Source organism: Aptenodytes patagonicus, chromosome 19 (genome assembly GCF_965638725.1).
Source record: "Aptenodytes patagonicus chromosome 19, bAptPat1.pri.cur, whole genome shotgun sequence".
Classification (NCBI taxonomy): domain Eukaryota; kingdom Metazoa; phylum Chordata; class Aves; order Sphenisciformes; family Spheniscidae; genus Aptenodytes; species Aptenodytes patagonicus.
In genome coordinates this window covers 1,787,058-1,812,672 of record NC_134967.1, presented here as the reverse complement: position 1 = coordinate 1,812,672, position 25,615 = coordinate 1,787,058, and the positions used below count along the sequence as shown (strand labels likewise).

The following is a 25,615-nucleotide window of genomic DNA, read 5'->3' as shown; positions in this document are numbered from 1 at the left end:
TCGGAGGCAGAGTACAGTAAGTTCAGGCCATCCTTTTAGCCTCACTTCTGCTGTGACATCCGGCAGCTGGGTCAATTTTTTTCCCTCCTTAAAAGGATTTTGCCTTTTACCACTTCTTTTTGACTCTCCCTAAGCAACACGAGCTCCTCGGGGTGAAATCCTGCAAAACTTTTTGTTCTTCTGCAGATGGGTTATACCGAAACGCTCTGACTTTGCAGAGGTACAAACTATTTGGTGACCAGTGCCGGTGTTTCCCAGCAAATGTTGCTTTTCGTGCCTGACTACGCAGGTTCAGCATCTCCCTCTGGCTTTTTCTTTGGGATTATAATGTGCTCCGCTGATAATGTACCCACCAAATTAATCCCGTCCTTGTGATGGGACATAATTTGTTGAACAAACGTCATTTGTTCGCAGGGAGAGGCCGGCTTTGGCAGGCAGCTGCCGTGTTTCCAGAGTGGCTTGAGCCGCGGCGGAGCGGCACCATTGCCTTGCCACTTTTTTTTTTTTGCTGGTGCAGGTAGTGGCTGTTAGCCCCGAGCCCTTCCCTGGGACGGTTTCCTATGCCTTTGGTGTGCAGATTGCGGGCGGCTTTTGAACCTGGGAGCTCGGCTTCCTTTGCACGTTGAAATGCACTGGCTGCTGGAGGAGCTCACTTTAATTTCTCGGCTTTGAAATTGGAAACGCGGCTGTGGGCCTGGTTTTGTTTATCCTGGCATTTCGTGTAAATCGAATCGGCTGGCGATGACGGTGATCAGCTCACTGGAGTCGTAGGGAGAATAGCATCATCTCTTGCTGGGGCTAAGGCGGCTTGAGAAATCCGTCAGATCTGGCAGTAACGGCCCCTCGTTGTTATTAGTAGCTCTCATCTCATCTATCTCCAGAAATCTGCCGTAATAAAATTCCCCCAAATTTATCCCCTTGACGCAACCCCAGAGCTCTTTCCGTGTCTTAACCTTCCCCCCCAAGACGGTGCAAACCCTTGGCTCCGTTCCAGCGCGTCTCTTTTACAGCATTTCCCCAAACGATATCCATCTGAACTGATCCTTTCATCTGGGCAATCCCACCAAATCAATCGGGCAGAGTGTGGTTTTTTGTTGGGTTTGGTTTGGGGTGGTTTTTTTTGCCTTCCCTCTTTCGTTTTTATTTTCAGCTCCACTTGGTATTTGTTCTTGGAGTCGCTCTGGGCTGTGCCTACCGTAGGTAAAAGGCTGGTCCGGAAATTCGCGTTACGTGTGCCCTTGCAGCCAGGCTTTTCTTTTGTGGCCGCTGATCTCCGCGCATGCCGCTCCGGTTGCGTTAGAGGGCTGAATAAATGGGCTTTAAAAAATGCCTGTGAGGACAGATCCTAAATAGATAGCGACCAGAGCTCGTGTCAGAAGCGATCAGAGGCTGGCATTTCTCTTCCAAACATCCGTGGAAGCCGGAGATCTTTGTTTGTTTGTGTTTTGAAAAGTATGTATCTGCTTTGCAAGCCGGGAAAATCTGTCAACTGGAAAAAAATAGCTCGGACCAGCTTTTAGCTACTCATCCCGACTGAATAACCAGCGTCAGCTGTAAAGAGATGTTGCCTTCTATGTTTAGGAGTAGTTAATTGTGCTATGCTCGCTGCGTGCTTGAATTTTTATCCCCAAGGAAAGATAACCTGATATCGGGCTGGATAGTGTTGTCAGGGCGTGGAGCTTGGAAACCCAGCCGGGAAGAGTCCTCTCTGCGCTCTGGCCAAGAGAGCAGTTGAAGCCGGTGCAATTAGCTAACGATGTTCTTCTGTAGGCGCTTCAGTCCGTGGCGAGGAACAGAAGCCGTTTCATTTGCAAGCGTAATCCCGGAGAGGAAGAAGCCCTCCCGTGTCAAGTATGTTCTTGCGAGCCTTTGAAACGCCGCTCGGCACATCCTCTAAAGAGCTCGGACTTTGAGCGGATCGTTACGGGGCCCCACGTAATTGAGCCGTGTCCCTTTGATGTCCCTGCTGCCGTCCTCCCTGCGCTCCTCCGCATACTTGAGACCTGAAGTCACAGGGGCTGCCCGTCGCCTTCCCCCTTCGCTCGGGCAGGGCAGGCGTTGCTCTGCCTCCCTGGAGATGCTCCTGCCCTTCCCGGGGACGGTGGCAGCAGCACCGTTTAAAGCTCTCTCCCCTGCTTTAGAGATAAGTGGTATTAATTCTCCAGGTTTCAGCCGCTCTTTGCCCACGTGTTTCTGCTCGAACACAAGATCGCTGAAGGCCTCTCCGGTACGACAAGCTTGTGGTGCCTCTCTCTTGCAGAGAGCATCTGTAGATATCCCGACTGTCTGGTTGGAAGAGGCTTTGAGAGGCCAGCTCTTCTTTGACTTGTAAAATTCAGATTTTTTCCTGCATTGCAGAATGAAACTCTGCTCGTTTACACCCGTACAACGTCCAAGAACAGGCAAAGCTTCCTGAAAAACCAGGGCTAGCCTCTGCCTTGGGCTCTTTACATGTCGTTGACTCATTTGGGAACCGTCTCGGTGTCTGAGGCTGGGGTTGACCTTCAGGTTACAGCAGTAGGAGGGTGGCTTTTCTCACTCTGCAGCATCCCAGGCCTTTCTGAGCAAAGTACCGATCTGTTTCTCCATTCTGGGATTACTCTAGCTAACCCTTTTTTGTTTAAAAAAAATAACCCAATTTAAACCCAGCACCTTTCACCCTGTGCTGCCCTGTGGCATCCTCGATGGAGAAGCCCAGCCAGCTGATTCCCTACAAGTCAGGTAGAAATGTTTCTAGCAATCCAGTTTGCGGTGCCAAGCTTGGGAGAGCAACTTTATGCTCTGCCGGGGAAATATTTAGGCTGGAAACCTGCTGGTGTGGATTAATGAATTGCACGCAGCCACGGAATGAGCCAGAAAAACTGGAATTTGGGAACAAAGAGTAACCAAACGTGACCCTCTTCTGGCACTCTCGTCTTTAAGGAGACCTTGACCACGCTGTACATGTGCCCCAGCACAAGAATTGTTTCCTGCACAGCTTTATTCCCTTTTTCCCCCACAGCTGCATACCTGAGAGCAGCAGCAAAGCCGTGCTTTGTCCCTGGAGAAAGGCTCAGGCACCCTGCAGGCATCTCCTCTGCATCTGGCCAGGGGTTGCTTTTTTTGGCTGGGCTCTTACCGCCCAACCACCTGGAACCCATCGCAATCGAATCGCTTTTCTCAGCTGCAGCATCTTAAAATAGCTGCTCTGGTTTCTTTTAAAAATAGCCTCCGTTCTGCATGTCATTACCTGCTAAAAACGTTTCTCAAAGTCCTATTAGGACGTCGGAGGAGAGGGGTCGGTTTGGTGTATCAGCCTTTTTGGAGAGGGTGACGGTGCCTCTGCGGCCACGTGCGCAGCCTTGCCCTTGAGCTGCCCCCGGTCCCTGCAGCCGGGCACGCGCATCCATGTTTTTCGGGTGATGTATTTATGATTATTTTGAAAGCGTGACTGCAGAGGTGGAGGAATCTGCCTGGTGCTGGGTGACGGCTGTGGGAAGGAGGATGCTTGGATGCAGCTTGAGCTTTTCCCAGGAAGCAATTCAGCACCTAACACATCAGCCGAGGTGGTGACACGGCACCTCTGGCCGCTGGAGCAGGCGGCAGGGTTGGTGTTTTTGCAGCGGACCGCGGCCACTTTCCTGACGTAAATTCAAAGGGATCCCATCCTTTGATAGCTGCCCTCGCAAAGGGGCTCTTCGCGTTGAAGTTGCTCTTGCTCCGAGCTGGTTAAGGAGCGATGCGGTGGCCGGGGCACGGACCACAGGCAGCGGGCTCGGAGCGGAGCAGCAGCAGGTTGAGAGGTGAGCTCGGCGCTTTGCTGCGCTGCAGGAAAACCTTCGGGATGTACGGCATTTTCTGAGCACGGCAAATCGCAGCGGCGCCGGGCCCAAGAGGTTGCATCGCCTTGCTTGCGCAGGTCCTGCTCAGGAGGTCCCTGGCCCGAGTGGAGCCTTTTGAACCTTGAACGCGGCAAGCAAAAACTCTCTTAATAATTTTTAGAGGAGCGCTTCATTCTGCAGGCTTGAGGAGCGACTGTTAATTCACGCAGCAAAGCGTTTAGGGTTTAATCGTGCCGCTTTGCAAAGAAGAAGAAAAAAAAAAAACCAGTGGGGTTCGGTGCGTGAGTACCTGCGCGACCTGCCACGAGCGCTTCCGGATGCATTAGAATTGGTATTCGTCCTTCCTCCTCCTCCTTCCTCGAGGAGAAGTTACTAGGTATTTGGAGGTAATTATTGCTTTTATTCAGTGCTAAAGCAATAATTTCAAGGGATACATTAGAAAGCTAGCAATTTCCTGCCAGTGAGTGACAGATGTTTTGCCATACATGAGATGTGCTTTCAGGCTCCTACTAATTACAATGACACAAACTGGCAGCAGTTTTTCTTCCCAGGCTCCCAACTCTAATTTTGCCTTCTTTTCTGCTGCTATTTTTTTTTTTTTTTATTAAAGGTGGAGTCTCCGTGTTGTCACACTTCAGTAAAACTGATGCAGAGTTCGGCGGCTGTGTTCTAAGCGTGGTTTCCTAACCTTCCCTTTCTCTATCTCTGCCCAGGTTCGTACCCCTCGCCCAAGGCTGGGGCCACGCTGGTGGTCTACAAGGACTTGCTTGTGCTTTTCGGTGGGTGGACGCGGCCGAGCCCTTACCCCCTGCACCAGCCAGAGAGGTTCTTCGATGAAATCCATACGTACTCACCCTCCAAAAACTGGTAAGAGCACATCTGGATTCGAAGCCCAGGCTTTGATCCTGTAAAAATGTGTCTGTGATGCAGCTGGAGGAATGCCGGAGGGTGTCTCTCTGATCCCGCCTGGGACTGGCTTGTAGGAAAGCTTGGTTTCCTAGGTGTGTCTGAGATGCTCTTACTGAAACAAAACAAAACCAAAACAAAACAAACAAAAAAAAAACACCCAAAAAACACAGGAGCGCAGCAGAGACCTGGGCACACTGCTGTCTGGCACCTCTTGGGTGGTGGTTGCTTCCGTATGGCTCTCGACTCGTCCCTAAAATATGCCAGACTCCCCAAGTGTTCCCAGCCAGCCAGGTGGGAAACCTGGATGTGAACGTTTTAAACACACAATCGATTTGGCTGCAAGACGGCGAGGTCTTTGAGGAAAGCAGGCGATGAAGCCTTAACTCCTGGAGGTCTCGCCTTTAGTGATGGTCCAAAACTCAAAGCTCCTGTGGCCCTCCAAGGGAGACAGGATAAAGCAGGTATCTGCGCCGTTTTAGTAAGCTCTCTGCCTTTACAGCTCCTGGACTCTTAGTAAAGCGTCCAGCAGCGACCGCAGAGATGGCAGGAATTTTCCTTTTCCCTTTTAAATACCGTTCGGCCGGTTTTAGACCAGGCTTTCTCACTGATGCTCGTGTGGGAGAAAGGAGCTAACGCTGTATCAAAGCAGCCATGGTTCCTGCTCCTCTTTCATTGAGAACTTTTCATCATCAAAAGTGTCAATTAGCCAATGCACTTTTGGGCAGTGTCGTTAGAACACTGTAATTAAACCACGTTGGAAATAATCCAGGGCGAACTTAATTGAAAGGGGCAATATTTCCAACTTGGCCTTGTGACTTTGTCATGCTTTAAAAATGTTTAGCGCATTAGTATTTCTAATTAGTTTCATTATTATGTGGATCTTTGGAGGTTTTCCCCGAGGTTTTCCTCTGTAACGTGTTCTTGAGGAGTTTGCCGGCCCCTGGGATTTTTCGTTTTGCCATTCATCCAGCGCTTTCCTACCTGATGGTGAATGTCCTCCTCCCTCTTTCCCCAGGTGGAACTGCATCGTGACAACCCACGGCCCCCCTCCCATGGCAGGACACTCCTCCTGTGTCATCGAAGACAAAATGATCGTCTTCGGGGGTTCGCTAGGATCTCGGCAAATGTAAGTTTGGGGTGAGGGTGTTTGACAAGTGCTCCTGCAAGCGAGGAGCGTGTTGTGGTGGTCCCGGGGTAGCTCACAGCGTTTCGGAAGGAAATCTCCACAGGGTTTTGGGGTCTGCCTGCTGCCTTAGCACGCCCTTCGCCTCTCGTGGCGAATCCCCTCGAGGCTCCAGCCCGCGAAAAACCCAATTCTGCCATAAAACTCTGCCCTGAACCCGTGTTTCAAACGCCCCGAGGGTCTGCTTGTACCAGCGGTATCGTCAACGCTTCTTGTCTCATCCTTGCAGGAGCAACGATGTCTGGGTGCTGGATCTCGAGCAGTGGGCTTGGTCCAAGCCCAACATCTCTGGGCCCAGCCCTCACCCACGAGGTGGCCAGTCTCAGGTGAGCTCTCCTTCACTGGCTCAGCACCAACGCGCGCTGCCAGAGATAAACCAGACACGGCTTAATTTCCAGCTTCCAGGCTGCAGGCTCCTGCAAGCGAGGAGCGTGTTGTGGTGGTGGTCCCGGCAGCTCTCTGCAGGTCGCCTGAAAGCTAGCGCCCGATTTCCAAGTTGTCTTTGCAGCCTTTGCCCGACAGGCCCTTGTTTTCTCTAGCCATCTGTTCCGTGAGGGTGCACTTTTAATCTCCCTAACACTCAGGCAGGTACTGTGCCGTGTCTTGCACATGACTCAGAACTCTAATGAGCATTTCTAGGAAACAAATTGCTGTTTTCACCCAGCGATCATCCCCCGTGGCATTTAAGATCAATGAAGTGTTATCACAAGCTGGTTTGGCTTGGGGCCCTTCTGATTGCTCCGCTCTCCTGATTCTCGGTTCGAGCGACTCTGGCTTGTACCCGCTCAAAGCACGGGTCTGGCAGCGCCTGTTTTATTGCCTGCCCAGGGCAGGGAGCTCGTGGGAGTCGCCCGGCTCGATGCAGGTGTCTCCGTCGCAGCTGGCCTCCCTGCCTTCCCTTTATGGTCCCTAGGAGGACGGTCAGTGGTACCCAGCGTGCAGATCACCTCAGCCTAGCAGGGCACCCAAAAGAGATCGGATGTGTCCTGCCTTTCTCTCCATCCACTGGAAAAGGAGACTAGGGGACTAGCTCACCCACCACCAGCATCTAACAAATATTGCTGCAAGCACGTGCCCTCCCAGACAGTCCTTCCACCTTCACCTCTTTAGTGAAGAGGGGTGTCGAGTCCCTTGCCGTTTGGCTCAGCTTCAGGAAGGGTGACTGCTCGCCTCTGTGAGAGGAACGGGTTTGTGAGCCGTTTGGGACGAGGCGGGGGTGAACCCCGCATCCCGCTTTGCCTTGGGCCCGGCAAAATCGGTTCTCCATCCCAGCTCCACTCCTCATCCCGGGGCGGACAAAATTCGGCAGCGTCTGTGTGGCCGAGAAGCTGTAACCTGGCTCTGCCGGCACCTGGAGGCCTTGCTGAAAGCGCTAGGGACCGCTTCGCGTCCTTCCCGGTCTGAAACGCTGCTGTTTGTCCCCTCCAGATCGTGATAGACAACGAAACCATTTTAATCCTCGGTGGCTGTGGTGGTCCCAATGCAGTAAGTATCCTGGGGGGAGCGTGGGCGGGAACTGCACACGTCTCGCTGTAACTGAGCCCAGGGTGCTGGACTGGGGAGAGGGGGGACTCTGCACATTTACCCGGGTGGCATTTTATCCTCCAAATCTGGGCACCCGCGTGGTAAATTTTCCAGAGAAGCTGCCTAGCTATTGCTAGAGATGCTTTAATTAAGAAGAAAGCACCCCAGGCGCTCTCCGAGCAGCTCGCCCATGTTAATTGAGCCTCGGAAGAATTAGCCCTGATTTTATACTGGGGTGGAAGATGGAGATGAAGGGATTTGTCCATGGCCGTAGTAGGGTGTAGTCACTCCTGGGTGGTCAGATCCTGATCTGGGTCACCGTTCCTCTGTCTGCAGCAGCAAAGCACCGCTCCTACCTCTGATGGGACGATCTCAGCAGCAAAGCGGGCTCCTAAATCTCAAACCGGGCTCCTAAATCTGTCACGCTTTTCTTCACAGCTGTTTAAAGACGCCTGGTTACTGCACATGCACGCGAACCCCTGGACGTGGCAGCCGCTCAAGGTGGAGAACGAAGACCACGGAGCCCCAGAGCTGTGGTGCCATCCTGCCTGCAGGGTACGGACGCGGTGGGATCTCTGCTCTCTCGTACACATCCGTTGATCTTTATTGCCTGCCCAGAATGCTCCGTACCCCCCTATTTTTCCCCCAATATAGCGCAAAGGATCATCCTGCCGTCCATAACCTGTTATGTCCCCTTCTCTTCTTCCAGGTGGGACAGTGCGTCGTGGTCTTTAGCCAAGCTCCCAGCGGGAGAGCCCCGCTGAGTCCCAGCTTGAACTCTCGCCCCTCTCCCATCAGCGCCACGCCGCCCGCCCTGGTCCCCGAAACGCGGGAATACCGCTCTCAATCTCCCGTCAGGAACACGGACGAGGCTCCTTGCGTCAACGGCCGCTGGGGCACCTTGCGACCCAGAGCGCAGAGGCAAACCCCCTCGGGATCCCGGGAAGGCAGCCTCTCCCCAGCCAGAGGGGACAGTTCCCCTGTACTCAACGGTGGGAGCTTGTCGCCCGGAGGCACGGCAGCCGGCGGTGCCTCTTTGGACAGCCCCGTGCAGGTCGTATCGCCCAGCACGCCTTCCGCGGCTGAAGGGTACGACCTAAAAGTGGGGCTCGCCCTGGCGCCGCGACGGGGATCGCTGCCGGAGCAGAAAGACCTGCGTTTGGGATCCGTCGACCTGAGCTGGGAACAGAAACCGGCCTCCGTCATCTGCCAGATGGACGGTGTGGAGGGCAGGACAGTCGGCGCGAGCGTGAGGAACCCCCCCGAGCAGACCAACGGCATCCATACGCCGCCCCACGTCGCCAGCTCCCTCCCGGGGGCCGTCTCCCCCGGCGCGCTCCGGAGGAGCTTGGAGGCCGTCAAAGCCCTCTCTTCCAAAGGCTCCTCGGCTTCTGCGGCGTTGAGCCCTCCCCTGGCTTCTTCCCCGGGGTCCCCGGGTGCCGAGACGGGCTCGGCAGCGCGTCCGGGCTCTACCCAAGGCGACGGCCATTCCTTACCTCCCATCGCCCGCCGCCTGGGCCACCACCCTCCCCAATCCCTCAACGTGGGGAAGCCTTTGTACCAGAGCATGAACTGCAAACCCATGCAGATGTACGTGCTGGACATTAAAGACACCAAGGAACAAGGACGAGTCAAATGGAAAGTGTTCAACAGCAGTTCGGTGGTGGGGCCGCCCGAAACCAGTTTACACACGGTGGTGCAAGGCAGAGGGGAGTTAATCATATTCGGTGGCCTCATGGACAAGAAACAAAACGTGAAATACTATCCCAAAACAAATGCCTTGTACTTTGTGCGAGCAAAAAGATAATGCGGCCCCAGCCCTTCGCCGCCATCACCTTCTCCCCTCCCTCCCCGCGGCTCTCCCCTCTCCTTTCCAAGCCCTTACTCTGTCACGCAGGCGTTCAAACTGTGAATTAGGGAGCAAGAAACTATCAATAAAGTCCAAGCAAAACCTCCAGCGCTGCCCCGCCGGTTCCCAGTAAGACCCCAGTAAAGCGAATCGTGTTTACAGGCGGGGAAGGACCCGCGCCGCTGCCATCCAAGCCAAGGATTTGGGGTGAGCAGGTAGGGAAATCTGCCATCCAGCATCCTCTTGAGGTTGGTTTTATTTTTCCAGGGGTTTGAGAGGGTTCGTATCTCTCCGAAACTCCTCGCCGGGATGTGAGTAAAAGTGGGTTTATACGAACAAACCAAATACCGGCAGCCGGGAGGCCGGTAGCTTGCGCGCACTGATTATTTCCGACTCCGTAAGGAAAACAACAGCAATACCCCACCAGGAATCTTCCAGCGCTGCAAACCTTTGCTCGACGCAAACACGATGCCTTTTTTTTGCCTCTCACCCCTTTGGCCTGCCACTCTCGTTCCTGTCCTCCGTACGGGACCGTAAGAAGGAAGGACGGCCAGGTTTTTTTGTGTCAAAATGCCAAAAATATTAAGAATTAGCCGGGCGTTAGCATCCTCCTCTCCCTGCCCTGTGCTGCGTCAAGCTGGATCAGGCTTCGGAATCAGCCCTGATCCCTTCCGATCAGCAAAAAACCACACCATTTACTCTGTAAAAATCCCGTTATTCCCCTAAAGCTGAGAAATTTGGCTGCCCATTCCCTTCTCGGCTTGAAGGTTTCATTTCATTCAACGGCCCGAACCCCTTCAAGGCTGAACCAGCACCTTGTAGCTTGGGAATTGGGGGGGGGGGGGGGGGGGGGGGCGGCGGTGTTCCCAGCCAAAAGGCTGACTCTTGGTAAATTTGAGGGAGCGAGCAGCCCCCATAGCAGTAACTCCACCTCATCTTTGCACGTGCCCCCTTCCGCAAAGATTAAAACAAATTAAAATCCGAAGGGGATTGAACCTGCGCCTCCTGGGACAACCTCCCTCCTTCCCTTTCCCCTCGAGATGGTGCGGGAGGGGGGGAAATAGGCGGATTCTGCCAGGTTTTGGTCAACCTCCAGCACCCAAAAAGTAGGGAACCCTCCCCAAACCGGCAGCGCCATGACGTGGCCCGATTTTTCCCCTTTTCTTCCCCGCCCCGTCCATCCCCACTGAGCTTTTTGCCGGTCGGAGCCTTAAATCTCATCCCAGCCGCGTGGGGACGGGGAGGGTTTTGCTTCGTCTGCGGCGTTTCCACCTCTGTAAATAAATCCCTCGATAAATCCAGCCTCTCCCGCTCCAATCCCAAACCTATTCGATTCGTCCTAAGGGACGGCAAAATGCCATTTTTACCCCCAAAACCTCGGGAGCGCCTAAGGGTGATCCATGAAATACTTCTCCTCCACTTCAAGCTTCGCCCCGGGGAAGGCGGTCGGGGTTTCGGCACCGATTCCCTCCTCCCCTTTGCATGTCTCTTGTCGTCCACCCCCAAAAAAAAAAGAGTCCAAAAAGGGATGGACGGCGGCTCAGCGTTGGGTTGACGTCCTCCTCCCTGCGCGGAGCATCCCGGGGGGGGGGGGGGGCGTTTTCCCTAATGTTTTACGTGGTCTCCGTCCCCAACTGCTCCCAAAATCCCCCGAACCGGCCCCAAACCCGCCGAGCAGCCGGGCCCATCCCTCCTCCGTCCCCATCGGTTGCGGAAAGGCATGTTCTGCGCCGTTAACGGTAAAGTCATCCCAAATTTTGACACGCCACACACACCCCCACACCCCCCCCCCCGTGAGCCGCTGGTGCTGTGAGCGAGGTGTGTCGTCGTGTCCCCCGTCGTCCCCCCCCGCCGTGACTCAGGTGTCGTCCCCCCCCCATCGTCGTCCCAGGCTCGGCCGAGCGTAGGAATGAAAAGCGATTTTCGGTGATATTTAAAATCTTGTGTACATTTTTTTTTTTGGGGGGGGGGGGGGGAGAAGGGGGGGTTAATGGGGTGTCGTTTCCCCCCCCCCCCCCCATCCCGATGAATTTTTAGCAGTTTAACAAATAAAAAGGAAAAGAAACGGATGGTTGGTCCTTTTGGGGAGGGGGTGGGGGGGTGGAAATGCCACGGAGGGGAAACACCCCCCCCCCCCCGCTGCGCTCCCTGCGGGTTTGGGGGCGAAAGGGGGGATTTGGGGGGTCTCAGGTAAAAAAAGGGCAATGTTTCTACGAGGGAATGTTGCAGCAACAGAGAGGCGGAAAAAAGGGGGGCACGGGGTTGGGGGGCGAACGGGAGGGTTGAGAAAAAGGGGGGGGTGCTGGAAATTGGGGACCCCGATGTGTGGCAAAGCATAAAGCTGGGACATCCCCCATACCCTATAGGGTTGGGGTCTCCTATAGGGCTGCCCCCCCATACCCTATAGGGTTGGGGTCTCCCACAGGGCTGCCCCCCCCATACCCTATAGGGTTGGGGTCTCCTATAGGGCTGCCCCCCCCCCCGTACCCTATAGGGTTGGGGTCTCCTATAGGGCTGCCCCCCCCATACCCTATAGGGTTGGGGTCTCCTATAGGGCTGCCCCCCCCCCCGTACCCTATAGGGTTGGGGTCTCCCATCGCCTACAAGGCTGGGAACCCCCATAATCTATAGGGTCCGGGTCTCACAGCCTACAGGGCCGCCCCCCCCATACGCTATAGGGTCGGGGTCCCCCCCGCCCCACTTCCTGCGCATGCGCCGCGGCAAGGAGGCGGGGCGGAGGCGAGGCCGCGCCCCCCTCGCTGACATCATCCCGAGGCGGAAGCGGCCACAGGTGAGGCGGAGGGGCCACGCCTTAAAGGGACCGCGGGGGGGGGGGGGGGGGGGAAGCGGGGGGGACCCCGTAGTGGGGTGGGGGAGGGGGGTGTTGCGTCCCCTTTGCAGGGTTTGGGGTGCCTGGAGCCTCTGGGAGGGTGCAGGGACCCCGGAGGGGGCGGGGCGAGGGGCCGCGTTGCACTCCTTTTGCATGTTTGGGGGGGCAAGGAGCTAAGGGGGGGGGGGGGGGGAGCAGAGATCCCGTGAGGGGGCTGCGTTGCTCCCCCCCCCCCGCAGGGTTTGGGGTGCAGGGACCTCACAGAGGGGGTCAAGGACCCCAACGGGGGGATGCTGGGACCCTGGGGGGGGGGGTGTCAGAAGGGGACCCCCTGCTCCCCCAAGCTGCGGGGTGCAGTGACCCCACGGGGAAAGGGGGGGGGGGGGGGGCGCGGAGTGTCTTCCCTGCACCCCCCAGGTTTCGGGGGGCGCATGGCGGCGCGGGGGGGCTCGGTGCTGGAGCCGGGGCTGGCTCCTCTCCCCCGCCGGCCGCCCCTACCTGGACTCCATCCTCCAGAAGAACCAGCGGAGAGCCTTCGGTAACCCCCCCCTCCCCCTCCAAAATGGGGTGCCAGCCCCCCCCCCCCCCCCCCCCCCCAAAAAAAAAAAACCCACCTCACAGACCACCTCCCCCCCCCCCCGTCCAGGTCTGCTGGAGCACCCAGCGCTGCCCCCCCCCTTGGCCGCCCCCACCGTCGCCTACAAACTCTTCCTCTCCGGCAAGAGCGGGGTGGGCAAGACGGCCTTGGTGGCCGCGCTGGCGGGGACCCCCGTGCCCCCCCTCCACCACGAGACGCTGGGTACGGGGAGAGGGGGGGGGACACACACACACACAGAGCGAGAGCCCCCCCGATGTCCCCTGGGGGTGACAGTCGGGGTGCGTGTGTGTCCCCCCCCCCCACACCCCAGGCATAGAGGCCACCACCGTCTACTGGCCGGCCAAGCTGCGGGCCAGCGGCCGCCCCGTCCTCTTCCAGCTTCATTTTTGGGACTGCGGGGACGGAGCCCTGAAAAAATTCGAGCACCTCCTGCCCGTGAGTCGGGGGGGACGGGGGGGACACGGGGGGGACACGGGAGAGGGACACACACAAGGGGGACACCCCCCCCCCCGCCACCGTCACCCCGTGATGGTGCCCGTGTCGTGTGTGTGTGTGTGTCCCCGTGTCCCCCGTCCCCCCCCCAGGCTTGTAAGGAGGAGGCGGACGCCGTCCTCTTCCTCTTCTCCTTCACCGACCGCTCGTCCTTCGAGGAGCTGCCGGCCCAGATGAGCCGGGTGCTCGGCCCCGACGAAGAAAACCTCGTTAGGGTGGTCGTCGGCACCAAGTATCCTTCTCGGGGGGGGGGGGGTGGGGGTGGGGGCGCATCACCCCATAAACGGGTTTGCACCCCCGTATTGCGCACCGCTCGGCATCTCGGTAGGCTGAGAGCGTGCACGCTTCGTTACACCGATGGATTCGCCACGTCCACCTATTTTTATCGGGGTTTGTGGGCCCCCCCCCCCCCGGGACGAGGGGGATCTCTCGGGGTGTTGGTGTCTCCCTTGACCGTGCGTGTGTGTCCCCCCAAGTGGTTTTGCACCCCCCCACTCAGTCCCTTGGGAGGCTGAGAACGTCTTCACTTTGTTACACCGATGGATTTGCGGCTTCCACCTATTTTTATAGGGTTTTGCCACCCCCCCCAGAGGGGGGGGGGATTTTTTGGGGTGTTGGTGTCTCCCTTGACCGTGCGTGTGTCGTCGTCCCCAAGCGGTTTTGCACCCCCCCACTCAGTCCCTTGGGAGGCTGAGAACGTCTTCACTTCGTTACACCGATGGATTCTCCGCTTCCACCAATTTTTATAGGGTTTTGCTCCCCCCGGGGGGGGATTTTTCAGGGTGTTAGTGTCTCCCTTGACCGTGCGCGTCGTCGTCCCCCCCCAAAATGGGTTTGCACCCCCGTATTTCGCACCACTCAATACCTTGGTAGGCTGAGAACGCGCACGCTCCGTTACCCCGATGGGTTGGCAGCTCCCGCGTGTCTTTATGGGCTCTTGAGGGGGTTTTTCGGGGTGTTGGTGTCTCCCTTGACCGAGTGCTTCCCCCCCCCCCCCCCAGATTCGACCTGTCCCCGCAGGCGGACGTGACGGAGGGGGACGTGACGGCCTTCGAGGGGACCTGGGGGCTGCCGGTGCTGCGGGCGGGCAGCGGGCCGGGGAGCGGGGCGGGGCGCGGGGGGCTGGCCCGGGTCGCCCCCCTCCTCGACGCCCTGGTCGAGAGGCTCTGGCGGCGGGACCAAATCGCCGCCGGCGTCGCCCCGGGGGGCGAGGGGTCCCCCCCTGACTGAACCCCCTCTTGCGGGGCGGGTTTGGGGGGGAGGAGGGGGGGGCCTGCGGCTCCGGGGGCCCCTCACCCCGGCCTCCGGCCTCCCCTCGCCATTAAACAGCGCTGCCCGTCCACACCCGTGCTGGGGTTTTTTTTTGGGGGGGGGGGGCAGAATGGGGGGTGAAAAGGGGGTGCGGGGGGGTTGGGGATGGGGGGGTGGGGGTTTGGGGGGGTGGGGGTTTGGAGTGCTGCAGGATTTGGGGTGCTGGGGGGGATGGGGGTTTGGGGTGCTGAGGGGGTTGGGGATGGGGGTGGGGGTTTGGGGGGGCGGGGGTTTGCTGCAGGATTTGGGGTGCTGGGAGGATGGGGTGGGGGTGCTGGGGGGGTTGGGGTGCTGGGAGAGGATGGGGATGGGAGTGCGGGGGGGTTTGGGGTGCTGGGGGGTGCTGGAGTGGGGGTGCTGGGGTTTTGGGGTGCTGGGGGGGTGGGGATGGGGGTGCTGGGGTGTTTGGGGTGCTGGGGGGACGGGGATGGGGGTGTGGGGGAGTTTGGGGTGCTGCGGGATTTGGGGGGATGGGGGTGCAGGGGGGTTTGGGGTGCTACAGGATTTGGAGTGCTGGGGGAGATGGGGTGCTGGGGGGATGGGGATGAGAGTGCGGGGAGATTTGGGGTGCTGGGGGATGGGGTCGGGGGTGCGGGGGGGTTTGGGGTGCTGGGGGGGGATGGGAATTTAGGGTGCTTTGGGGGGGATGGAGGTGCTAGGGATGATGCAGGATTTGGGGTGCTGGGGGGGGATGGGATGGGGGTGTTGGGATTTGGGGTGCTGGGGCCCGGTCCAGCCCCCCCCCCCCCCCCCCGGCTGGGCCGACACCCCTCCAAGGGCGCGGCGGAAAACCGGCATTATTTTTAGGCCGGAAAAAGCCGATTTCTGGTCCGGCCACTTTCCGGCCGCGGGAAAGGGGGGGGGGGCCGGGCATCGCCCCCCCAAAACCAGCCACCCCCCGCTCTCCGGGGTGGGGAGGGTGGGGGGGAGGCCTTGGGTGGCCGGCCGGCCCTCCAGCACCCCAACCGAGCTCGCCCCCCCCCGCCCCGAGCCCTCTTCCCCGGTGGGCGGGGGGAGGAGCCGGTAGTAGCCGCCTGGCCCCGCCCCCTGCCGCTCATTGGCTGCCGCCCCCCCCTTCCCACGCCGCTTCATGAATGAAAGGGGAGGGGGCTGGCGGGGGGCGCTTTAACCCCTTCGGGGCCGCAGCTGGAGGGGGGGGGGGACGACACGGGACACGACACGGTGCTGCGGGACGGATCCGGACCCACGCACCCAGCACCACGGGACGGATCCGGACCCACGCACACGCACCCCCCAACCCCCCCCCCGCCACGGGTGGGTTCCCCCATGGGGGGTCCCAAATTCCCCCCCCCCCCCCCCCCCACTTCCCAACCTCGGGCTCGGGCCCTCCCAGTCCCGTACTGGTGGGTACTGGGAGCCGCTCCTGTCCCTTTAAGAGCGGGCGTGGCCGGGTGACATCACTCGGGACATGAATGAACAGGAGCGGGGTGCTCAGCCCCACACGCCCCACAGCGCTGGGTGCCGCCGGTTGTGGGGTGCACCCCGGCCCCCCCCCACCCCCAAGACCCCCCCCCCCGCCATGGCGGGCACCCCTCCAGCCTTCACCCTCCTCTTCCTCACCGCCTTCACCCTCCTGGCAGCCGAGGAAGGTGAGCTCCACGCTTCGGGGGGCGGGGGGGGGGCACCCCGAAACCCACTTATTGGGGTGCTGGGGGGGGTGCTGAGTGCGCACCCAAAGGGGTGGGGTGGTTTTGGGGTAAGTTTGAGCGGTTTTGGGGGCTGAGAGGTTGGGGGGGGGGCTGGGGGAGTCCCCCCTCAAAATAAAGGGTGATGCGGGGTACCCCCCCCCCCCCCCCCCCCCAAACAAAGGGCACCCATGGGTGCGGCGGTGAATCACCGGCTGCCGGGCCGCGTTTTGGGGGGGGAAAAGCTAAAATGAGGGGAGGGAAGTTAAAAGAGGGGGGGGAGCTGAAATGGGGGGGGTGGGGAAGCTAAAATGGGGGGGGAACTAAAACGGGGGGGCGGAAAAGCTACGGGGGGGGCGGAAAGCTAAAATGGGGGGAAAACCCAGAGTTTCGGGCAACTTTTCCCATGCAGAGCGTCCAGCTCGCGCACCGGGGCCGGACCCTGCCGGGTGCCCCCCAAAACCCACCCAGAGCGGGTAGGGCGGAGGGGATCGGGGAAAAAAAAAAAACCACCAAACCCCGAACCCCCCAAAAAAGGGGAAAATCACCCTAAAATGGAGCGTTTCCCACGGCCGGCGATGGGCCGGGCAGGATCCGGCCCGGAGAGTTGGGAAACAATGTCAGGAAAACCCCAAAAAGTGCTGGGAAAAACAAGCAGCGTCCCGGCCTCCGCCTCGCAACCCTTCCCCGGCCGGTTTTCGGGCTCAGTTTGGGGGGTTTTGGGTAAAAAAAAAAAAAAAAGGGGGGGGGGGGAAAGTCGCTTTTTAAAAATATCGAGTTAATTTAAAAAAAAACCCCGATGTTTCTAAAAACTCCGTCCGAAGGGGTTTAATCCGTCGCTTTTCGAGGGAAAGAGGGAAGGATCCGGCCCCCAGTGCAAATAAATCGGAGGCTGGGGGGTGGTTGGGGGTGGAAAATACCCCCCTAAAAAATAAAAAGGGGGTAAAAAACCCTAAAATGAGGGGGGGGTTTAAGTGCTGGGGGGGAAGGCGGAGGGGGGTGACCCCACGGCGGGGACCCCCAACCGCCCCGACGCGGCTGCGGGATTTGGGGCGCGTTCCCGAAGTGCCGATTCCCGGGAGGGATCCTTGGGGATACCGGGTTTTTGGGGGTCAAAAAAGTGCAAAAAAGGGGAAAGTGTGGGGAGAGCAGTGGGGTTTGGCGGGGGGGGGGGGTGTTGCTTCCCGTCGCTCGGAAAGGGTGAAATCCAGTGGGAAGGGGAGGTTGGGGGGTGCCGGGTGCCCCGGCTGGATCCTGCACCGCCCGACCTGAGGTTTGGGGTGTCCCCGGGGCGGGGGGGGGGGGGGAGAGGGAGAGGGCTGGGAAGGGGGGGGGAGGACGGGGGGGGGGGGAGTCCAAAGTGGGGAATGGAATGGGATGGGATTGGGATTCAGAGTGGGGTTGGGATGGAGACGGGATTGAGATTCACGTTGGGATTTGGATTCAGATTGGGGTCGGGACGGGGACGGGAAGGGGAGGGGATGGGATTGGGATTAATTTTGGGATGGGGATTCAGATTTGGATGGGGATAGGGATGGGGACAGGACTGGGATGGGATTGGGATTGAGAGGGGGATTGGGGTTGGGATGGGGTGGGGACAGGACAGGGGTGGGGATGAAAACGCAGCTGGGGACGGGGACAAGGGTGCAGCCAGGGATGGGACGGGGATGCAGGGGGGGGTTTATGGTGGTGATGGTGGTGGCAACAGCAGTGCCGATGCAGTGACCGCAACGGTGCGGGGGCCGCAGATGGTTGGGGGGGGGGTGTGTGTGGAGATGGCGACGGGGCCACGGAGGCAGAGGGGGGTGGAGGTGGAGGTGGCCATGCAGATGCGGAGGGGGAAGGTGGTGATGGTGGTGTGGGGGCTGCAGATGCGGATGGCGACGGCCGAGGCGATGGCGATGGCCATGTTGATGATGGCGACGGAGGTGGTGGTGGCGGCGACGATGATGATGGTGATAGCGGCGGCAGAGGGGGGGGTGCAGATGCCGATGGTGATGGCACCAGGGGTGCCAACAGCGCCGGTGGCCCCGGGCGTGGGTTCGCCTTTGGGTGCTGCACCCCTTGACTCAACAGCCACAGCCCCAGGTTTCTCCCCTGACTCAGCCCCGCCGTGGCCTGGGGCAGGGACGGGGGGGACACCCCACAGAGAACCCACCGACTCGGTTCACGTGCCAGCCTCCCGCCGGCTTTCCGCTCTCCGGAGGTGTGCAGGGGGATTTCCAGCCGCAGGAAAGCCAGGATATCCGCCCCGGCATCCTTCCTGACCCCGGGCACGGTGGGGGGGGGATGATGGAGCCACGTGTGTCCCCCCCAACCAGGTTCTTGGGGTTACCCCCCCCAGACTTTACCCTCTTGGGGCATGTCACGAGCTCGCCCGTTCTCAGCGGAGGGGGTTGAGGCGGGGGGGACACACACATCCGTCCCCGAATCTCCCCCACCCCCTTGGGACCCATCCCACCGGCGTGAACCCAGGCGTCCGGGCGCATTCCTGGGGGGTGATTCACCGAGGGGGGGGCCACCCGTCAGCACTTCCCTCCCGGCCCTCGGCGGCCTCCTCTTCCTCTCCCGGGCGCTGGATCCGGCCACCGCCCTCGCCGGGGCAGCCGGCGTGCCGCAGCAGGTCTGCCCGGCCTCAGCACGGTGCAGAGCTCCGCCTCGGTTTCCCCACTTTTGGAGGGGTCCCTGGGGGTCTTCTCGTGGGGGTCCCAGGGGAATCTGATGGGACTGGGGGCATCCGTGGGTCCCAGGGGCGTTTGCAGGTCCTGGGGACATCCATGGGTCATTGGGACGTCTGTGGGGACCAGGTGCCTCTGTGGGTCCTAGGGGCACCTACGGGTCCTGGGGACATCCGTGGGTTCCAGGGATATACACATGGGTCCCAGGGGACATCCGTGGGTCCTAGGGACATCTGCGGATCCTGGGGGTATCCGTGGGTCCTGGGGGACATCCATGGGTCCCAGGGACATCCACGGGTCCAAGAGGCATCTGGGTGTATCGGTGGCATCTGCGTGTCCTGGGGCCATCCGCGGGTGCTGGTGGCATCTCCCAGGCTTCGCGCCCACCCCACTAACGTCCCCTCTCCTCTCCCCGCAGTGGTCCTGCTGGACTTCGCCAAGGCGCAGGGGGAGCTGGGCTGGCTCACCCAGCCCTACGGCAAAGGGGTGAGCACCCGGGGACCCAGGCGTCCGGCCCCGCTGGCCAGCAGCTCCCCGAGAGCCCACACCGGGGACGGGGACTTCCACGGGGATGGGGACATCCGTGGGGACAGGGACATCATTGGGGATGGGGACGGGGACATCTGTGGGGACAGGATCATCACTGGGGATGGGGACATCCGTGGGGACAGGGACATCGATGGGGATGGGGACATCTGTGGGGACAGGGACATCATTGGGGATGGGGATGGGGACATCCGTGGGGACAGGATCATCACTGGGGATGGGGACATCCGTGGGGACAGGGACATCGATGGGGATGGGGACAGGGACATCTGTGGGGCCAGGGACATCACTGGGGATGGGGACATCCGTGGGGATGGGGGCAACCTCGGGGATGGGGACACCCATGGGGACGGGGACAGGGGTATCCATGGGGACGGGGACTGGGACCTCCATGGGGACGGGGACCTCCATGGAGGTAGGGACTGGGACCTCCATGAGGACGGGGACCTCCACGGGGATAGAGACGGGGACATCCATGGGGATGGGACACCCCTGGAGATGAAGACGGGGACATCCACGGGGACCAGGGGCACCGCCCACCCTGCCTCAGTTTCCCCCCGCCTAGCCCCCGTTTCTCTCTCTCGGGGGGGCAGTGGGACCTGCTGCAGAACGTGCTGAACGACTCCTTGATCTACATCTACTCGGTGTGCAACGTGCTGGAGGGCGAGCAGGAGAACTGGCTACGCACCAACTGGATCTACCGCGGGGTGGCCCAACGCCTCTTCATCGAACTCCAATTCACCGTCCGCGACTGCAACAGCTTCCCCACCGCCGGCGGCGGCTCCTGCAAGGAGACCTTCAACCTCTACTACGCCGAATCCGACGTGGATTACGGCACCAACTTCCAAAAGAGACAATTCAAGAAGATCGACACCATCGCTCCGGATGAAATCACTGTCCAGGATGATTTTGCTTCCCGGAACGTTAAACTCAACGTTGAGGTCCGATCGGTGGGGCCTCTCCGTCGGAAAGGTTTCTACTTGGCTTTCCAGGATTTGGGAGCTTGCGTGGCGTTGCTTTCCGTTCGGATTTATTACAAGAGGTGCCCGGCTGTTTTACGGGGCATGGCTCGCTTCCCCGAAACGGTGGCCGGCGTCGACTCGCAGACCTTGGCCGAGGTGCGGGGAACGTGCGTGGAGGAGGCGGTGGCCGACCAAGCTCCGGCGCTGCATTGCAACGCCGACGGCGAGTGGTTGGTGCCCATCGGGGAGTGCCTGTGCCGGGCCGGCTACGAGAAAGCGGGAGAGAGATGCCAAGGTAGCGCTTGGGGGGGGGGGGGTAAATTGGGATGGGGGGAGAGGGAGGGGGGGGGCGGTGAGGAGCCGTGGTTGGGGAGATCTGGGGGGGCTGAGGATGCCCCAGCTCGGTGCGTGCCAGGGGATAGAAGGGGGGGTGGGGGGGGTGGAGAAATGAGGTGTTGGCCCCAAAATTCCCCGTCCTGGATCCTCAACCTTGAGCATCACTAGTGCAGCGAGCGCGGCAGGGCTCAGCTGGGGGGGGTGGGAGGTGAGGTGGGGTGTCCTGTGTGTGTCGTCCCCCCCCCCCCGTGAGGCACAAAGCTGCAAAATAAGGCAAAATACCTTAAAATCCCCAATCTGGGGTGGAAGAATGAGGCGGCAGCACCGAACCCCCCCCCCCGTCCTGGATCCTCAACCCAGAGCATCACTAGTGCAGCGAGTACGGCAGGGCTCAGCTGGGGGGGGAGGCTGGGGGGGGAGCAGGGTCCCAACAATAATGGAAGCTGCAAAATAAGGTGAAATACCCTCAAATCCCCAATCTGGGAGCTCCAGGGTGCGGAGAAATGAGGTGTTAGCCCCGAAACCCACCCCCCGCCCCTGTCCTGGACCCTCACCCTTGAGCATCGCTAGTGCAGCGAGCGCGACCGGGCTCAGCCAGGAGATGGGTGGGCTGGGGGGGGCGGGGGGGGGTCCCATTCTCTCCGTGGGGCACAAATAATAAAGAAGCTGCAAAATAAGGGGAAATACCCTAAACTCCCCACTCTGGGTGCTCGGGAGGGTGATGCCCCCCCCCCCCCCCCCCAAAACCCGCCTGGGTGAGGATGCTGTGGGTGGGGAGGGGGCATTTGGGGGTCTCACGGGTGTCATTGTGTGTCTGTGTGTCTGTGTCCCCCAGCTTGTCCCCCCGGCTCCTTCAAGGCCGCGGTGTCCCCAGGCGGCTGCCGGCCCTGCCCGCCCCACACCCTGCCCTCCCCTGCCGCCGCCGCCGCCTGCCCCTGCCAGGACGGCTTCTTCCGCGCCCCCGCCGACCCCCCCGCCGACCCCTGCACCCGTAAGTGACCTTTTTTTGGGGGGGAAACTGAGGCACGGTGCGGCCATCCCTCCCCCTGACCCCCTCTCTCTGCTCTCTGTGTCCCGTCCCGTGTGTCCCCCCGCAAGGTCCCCCCTCGCCCCCCCAAGGCGTCACGGCAGTGGGGCTGGGGGCCACGGTGCAGCTACGTTGGTCCCCTCCTGCCGACCCGGGTGGCCGTGAGGACGTCACCTACAGCGTCACCTGCGAGCAGTGCTGGCCGGAGAGCGGGGAGTGCCGTCCCTGCGACGGGGGGGTCCGCTATTCGCAGCCCCCCCAGGGGTTGAGGGGGACGGGGGTCACCGTCACCGACCTGGAGCCACACGTCAACTACACCTTCACCGTCGAAGCCCGGAACGGGGTGTCGCCCTACAGCCACCACCGTAGCGTGGCCACTACCACCATCAGCGTCAACCAGACGGGTAAGGGGCCACCAGCCATCTCCCCTACCTTTCCTCCATCGTGGGGACACCTCTGTGACATCCCTGTCCCCGTGGCAGAGCCACCCCGGGTGACATCGGTGAGCCTGGATGGACGGACGGCCACCAGCTTGGTCCTCTCCTGGACGGTGCCGCTGCGGCAGCAGAGTCGGGTCTGGAAGTATGAGGTCACCTACAGCAAGAAGGTCCGTCCCGTGTCACGGCTTCAGCCCGCCGCCCCCAAATCCGCCACCCCCTCCACCCACGCCACCCCCTCCACCCACGTCACCCCCATCCATGTCGCCCCCCACCCATGTCCCCAGGTGGACGAGAACAGCTACTCGGTGCTGCGCTGCGAGGGCACCTCCGTCACCCTCCCCAAGTTGTCCCCCGCCACCGCCTACGTGGTGCGGGTCCAGGCGCTCACCCCGGATGGCCACGGCGCCTACAGCCCCCAGCACGAGTTCGAGACCCTGCCCGAGGGTGAGGACCAAGGCGGGGGGCAGGGTTTTGGGGTTGGGGGGAGGGGGGGGTCCAGGGGGTGCACGGTTCACCCCAACACCCCCCCCCGCATCGTCCCTGCAGGCGGCGAGGTCATGGCGTCCACCGCCGTCATCAGCGGCTCCGTCACTGGTGTCGTCTTCGTCCTCCTCCTCTTGGCCGCTCTCCTCTACGTCCTCCGGAGGTAAGGAGATTAAAAAACAAACAAACAAACAAAAAACCCCCAAAACCCCCAAAATACCATTTTTCCACCGCCAAGGATGGGCAAGGGATGATTTTTTGGGGGCAAAACACTGCTTTTCCGCAGGAAGAGGAGGTCACGGCCACGCCAGTCCGCCGAGGACGTCTACTTCTCCAAGTCAGGTGAGCAATGGGATGGTGGGGTCAACGGGGATGGGTGGGGGGTGCCATGGGTGCTGACGCTCCCCCCCACCCCACCCCCCGGCACCCCACAGACCAGCTGAAGCCCCTCAAGACCTACGTTGACCCCCACACCTACGAAGACCCCAACCAAGCCATGCTCAAGTTCACCACCGAGATCCCGCCATCCTCCATCACCCGCCAGAAGGTCATCGGCGCCGGTAGGTTCCTCAGGTGGCTTCGCCACCTCAAAGCCACCCCAAAGTTGGACCGGGGTGGGGGGGGTTAAACGTCCCCCCTTCCTCCGAGCAGGTGAATTTGGGGAGGTCTACAAGGGCACCCTGAAGCGTGGTAAGAAGGAGGTGCCGGTGGCCATCAAGACCTTGAAGGTGGGCTACACGGAGAAGCAACGGGTGGACTTCTTGAGCGAAGCCACCATCATGGGCCAGTTCTGCCACCACAACATCATCCGCCTGGAAGGGGTCGTCTCCAAGTGTGAGTCCGTGTGTGTCCCCCCCCCCAAAAAAAACCCAATTTCCCTGCAAAACCCCCCAAAAAAAGGCTGTATAAAAATAGGGTGTTTTGAGCAACGATGCGGGGGGGTGGGTGTATTTTTTTTTTTATTTTGGGGGGTTTGGGTTTTTTTTTGGGGGAGGTGGGGTTTTTTTGGTGTTTTGGGGGGGTTGGGAGGTTTGGGGGGGGTTGGGTTTTTTTGGGGGGTTGGGGTTTTTTTTGTTTTGGGGAGGGTGGGGATTTTGGGGGGGCTTTGGGAGGGTTGGGTTTTTTTGGGGAGGTTGGGTTTTTGGGGGTTTTTTGTTTGGTTTGGGTTGGGTTTTTTTTGTGTTTTGGGGGGTGAGGGTTTGGGGGGGGATTTGGGGGGGGGGTTTACCCATTTGGGGTCTTTTTTTTGTACAGACAAGCCCTTCATGATCATCACGGAGTACATGGAGAACGGCGCGCTGGATAAATTCCTGCGGGTGGGTGAAGCGTGGTGGCAACGTGTCGTGTCTGTCCCCCCCCCCCCCCCCCGCCCCACCTCCGGCCAAGCATTACCGGGCGGTGGAACCACCCAAACCCACCACGGAAGGTGGGACGCGAGAGGTGGATTCGAGGCCGGATTCTCCCCTTTTCCCAGGAAAAAGAGGGGGAATTTGGCGTCATCCAGCTGGTGGGGATGCTGAGGGGCATCGCCGCCGGCATGAAGTACTTGGCCAACATGAATTACGTCCACCGGGATCTGGCCGCCCGCAACATCTTGGTGAACAGCAACCTGGTGTGCAAGGTGTCCGATTTTGGGCTTTCGAGGGTGTTGGAAGATGACCCTGAAGCCACCTACACCACCAGCGTAAGTGTCGCCCTGGCCGTGGGGTGGGGTTTTTTTTTGGGGGGGGGGGTGGTGCAGGGTTGACCCCGATGTTGCCACAGGGTGGGAAGATCCCCATCCGTTGGACGGCACCCGAAGCCATCTCCTACCGCAAGTTCACCTCCGCCAGCGACGTCTGGAGCTACGGCATCGTCATGTGGGAGGTGATGTCCTACGGCGAGCGCCCGTACTGGGAGCTCTCAAACCACGAGGTGAGCATCCGCCCTCCTCCAACGCCAATTTGGGGGGGGGGGGGGGGCTGTTCTTGCAAACGGACAGCTTTTTTTGGGGGGGGGGGGGAGCACCACTCAACCTCCTCCTCCTCGTAGGTGATGAAGGCCATCAACGAGGGCTTCCGCCTCCCCGCCCCCCTGGATTGTCCCTCCGCCATCTACCAGCTGATGATGCAATGCTGGCAGCAGGAGCGCGGCCGGCGCCCCAAGTTCGCCGACATCGTCAGCATCCTCGACAAGCTCATCCGCGCCCCCGAGTCCCTCAAGGCGTTGGCGGACTTCGACCCCCGGTGAGCTACGGAGAGAGACGGGACGGGGCAAGGGGCGGGGGGCGGGGGGGGGGGGCGGGGGGAGGAAGGGGGGTGCCATTTGCAGGATTGCACGCTCGCGTGCTCCCGTGCACCTTTGCACCTTTGCGTTGCTTTTTGCATCCCTGCCTTTTTTGCGTCGTTTGCTGCAGTTTTTGCATTCTTGGGCTCCGTTTTGCATCTTCACGTTCTTGCGTTGCTTTCTGCATCTCTGCATTTTTGTGTTGCTTTTTGCATCTCTGCAGTCTTGCGCTCTTTTTCGCCTTTGCATTCTTGCGTTGCTTTTTGCATCTCCCCAGTCTTGTGTCGGTTTTTGCACCTTTGCATTCTTGCGCTCTTTATTGCATCTCTGCATTTTTTGCATCGGTTTTTTTGCAGTTTTGCATTCTTGGGCTCCGTTTTGGATCTTCACGTTCTTGTGTCAGTTTTCGCATCTCTGCAGTCTTGCGCTCTTTATTGCACCTTCACGTTCTTGCGTTGCTTTTTGCATCTCCCCAGTCTTGTGTCGGTTCTTGCACCTTTGCATTCTTGCGCTCTTTTTTGCATCTCTGCCTTTTTTGCATCGGTTTTTTTGCAGTTTTGCATTCTTGGGCTCCATTTTGGATCTTCACGTTCTTGTGTCGGTTTTTGCACCTTTGCATTCTTGCGCTCTTTTTTGCATCTCTGCATTCTTGCGCTCTTTATTGCACCTTCACATTCTTGCGTTGCTTTTTGCATCTCTGCAGTCTTGCGTTGCT

General features: G+C 60.0%; 3 protein-coding genes across 4 annotated transcripts in view; all 3 read left to right on the top strand.

Annotated features, from left to right (window-relative positions):
• FBXO42 (F-box protein 42) overlaps positions 1–9,394 on the top strand; it is a 49,197-nt gene extending 39,803 nt beyond the window's left edge. For both annotated transcript variants that reach the window (XM_076356369.1, XM_076356368.1), the window contains exons 5-10: positions 4,535–4,688; positions 5,746–5,856; positions 6,143–6,239; positions 7,342–7,398; positions 7,876–7,992; positions 8,147–9,394. In XM_076356369.1, coding sequence (XP_076212484.1) covers positions 4,535–4,688; positions 5,746–5,856; positions 6,143–6,239; positions 7,342–7,398; positions 7,876–7,992; positions 8,147–9,244 — 1,634 coding nt within the window. In that variant the 3' untranslated portion in view covers positions 9,245–9,394. The remainder of the gene's footprint in view (positions 1–4,534; positions 4,689–5,745; positions 5,857–6,142; positions 6,240–7,341; positions 7,399–7,875; positions 7,993–8,146) is intronic.
• Positions 9,395–11,996: 2,602 nt separating this feature from the next.
• On the top strand, positions 11,997–14,548 carry CPLANE2 (ciliogenesis and planar polarity effector complex subunit 2). Its single transcript, XM_076356431.1, has 6 exons — positions 11,997–12,077; positions 12,534–12,654; positions 12,763–12,915; positions 13,025–13,149; positions 13,299–13,438; positions 14,208–14,548. The coding sequence occupies exons 1-6, from the start codon at positions 11,997–11,999 to the stop codon at positions 14,434–14,436; spliced, it is 849 nt and encodes a 282-aa protein (XP_076212546.1). The 3' UTR covers positions 14,437–14,548.
• A 1,509-nt stretch (positions 14,549–16,057) lies between these two features.
• Positions 16,058–24,860, top strand: EPHA2 (EPH receptor A2; the record flags this gene model as incomplete). Its single annotated transcript, XM_076356033.1, is given in 15 exon segments — positions 16,058–16,127; positions 19,260–19,327; positions 19,981–20,644; positions 21,521–21,676; positions 21,784–22,116; positions 22,195–22,319; positions 22,437–22,596; positions 22,699–22,798; positions 22,922–22,977; positions 23,070–23,195; positions 23,287–23,469; positions 23,890–23,951; positions 24,110–24,319; positions 24,400–24,549; positions 24,667–24,860. Coding segments are annotated over 15 exon segments (2,657 nt in total), but the record flags the coding sequence as incomplete, so codon positions are not given.
• Positions 24,861–25,615: the final 755 nt, after the last annotated feature.